The sequence below is a fragment of the Olea europaea genome, unplaced genomic scaffold, assembly GCF_002742605.1.
Source record: "Olea europaea var. sylvestris unplaced genomic scaffold, O_europaea_v1 scaffold23086, whole genome shotgun sequence".
In the NCBI taxonomy this organism is placed as follows: domain Eukaryota; kingdom Viridiplantae; phylum Streptophyta; class Magnoliopsida; order Lamiales; family Oleaceae; genus Olea; species Olea europaea.
The window spans coordinates 1-1,717 of NW_019241180.1; the positions used below are offsets into that span (position 1 = coordinate 1).

The 1,717-nt window shown below is 36.6% G+C and overlaps 1 protein-coding gene across 1 annotated transcript; it reads left to right on the top strand.

Moving 5' to 3' along the window:
• Window positions 1–3: 3 nt before the first annotated feature.
• On the top strand, window positions 4–1,122 carry LOC111381449 (ras-related protein RABA5a-like; the record flags this gene model as incomplete). The annotated part of the gene is made up of 2 exons (XM_023005230.1): window positions 4–85; window positions 528–1,122. Coding segments are annotated over 2 exons (411 nt in total), but the record flags the coding sequence as incomplete, so codon positions are not given.
• Window positions 1,123–1,717: the final 595 nt, after the last annotated feature.

Here is a 1,717-nt window from a genome sequence, read left to right on the forward strand (position 1 = left end):
GGTGCAGTTGGAGCTCTTCTGGTCTACGACATCAGTCGACGCCAGACCTTTGATAGCATTGGCAGATGGCTTAATGAACTTCAGAGTAAGCAGCTTGACATTCTATATTTCACTTGATTTTATTTAAGCGCTTTTTCTTTTCCATTGGAAATAGACCAGGACACTCCTTCCATCAGCTACTCATTGCAATCACTATCAGAATGACATTCACCACCTTAAAGATTAGGATTTTCTTTGCTATTCTTTTCCTAAAATATAAAATTCGGAAAAGGATTAAATTTTAAATCACTGGAATTTCTATATTTATAGCATTGGTGCTGGACTCTTCCCTTCCGATTCTGTTTGATGCACTGGTCACTTTTGTATCCTTATTTCTGATGCAAGTAGTAGAACTAGAAACAGTTTAGTTTCCTTTTACTGTTGACGTATAGATTTTACACGTTGCTATACTACAGTTGACTGTTAAACATTTTGTTTTTCTAATTTATGATACCAGACACTGATTTGAGTGGTTAATTCTGGAACAGCTCATTCTGACATGAACGTTGTCACAGTACTTGTTGGAAATAAATCTGACCTCAAAGATGCTCGGGAGGTCACAACTGCTGAAGGCAAAGATTTGGCTGAGGCACAAGGCCTGTTCTTCATTGAAACTTCAGCTCTAGATTCCTCCAATGTTGCTGTTGCCTTTCAGACGGTGGTCAAAGAGATTTACAACATTTTAAGTCGGAAGGTTATTCAATCTCAGGAGCTCAAACGCAAAGATCCCAGCTGGATGTTTAATGGGAAAACAGTAGATCTACAGGCTGATGGGAGCAAAGAAGTGGATGCACAAGCAAAGAACGGTTGCTGTTGAGTTCTGTTGATCTGTACCCTGCACACGTATGAAGAAGTTCCAGTTCCTTGGATTTCTGATTCTCTTAAGCCCTTTCCATACACCATTTTTAGTTGTAACTTTATTTATTCTTACTGTTAAAATTGTAATGAATAGTTTTGTATTTCTGGACCATGGTAGAATCTGTATTGGAATTTGTAAATGACTCCAAGGAGATCAGAATTTTTGATAATGCTGTGAGTTTTTGCTTGCTCCCAGCTATTTAATATTTATTAACTTTAGTATTATTTTGGAGCATATCAAGACCATGAATTAGTCATATTCCCTGGTGGAGGTTATTCAAGCCACAATTACATTTTCGAGGCAATCAAAGTACCTTTTCTAAGAAACCCGTCACCATGAAATTTCTAAGATTTTTGTACGAGGTAAAAAGTCGAGCTTTTTATTATAGTTGTTGTTCTTTGAAATTTGTTGAGATGAGAAATTGTTTATGGAGACCCGGGGCGGAGCTAGCACCCGTGAGCCATTGGTTCTGCCAGGATTTTTTTCCCCTTTATATTAGCGATTGCCATGCACAACTGAATTCATAGATCTGCCACTGCTAGAGAATAAGCATTTCATCGTTCTAGGTTTCTTGTTCAATTCTTTCTTATTGGCAGCTTGAACACAAGGTGAAAAATAATTTTTACAATTTTTATTTCCTCAAATTTTTTGTTGTTTTCGGTTGTATACTAAAAAGAAATGGAATACTGATTTTCAGTAACTTAAACAGCCTGTTACGAGATTAAGCTTTCCTCGTTGACTGGACTGGGCCTACTACCATTCAAAAGGTTCAAATAAAAGGACTAAAGTGTTAAAAGTATTAATTTTTAAATTATAAGA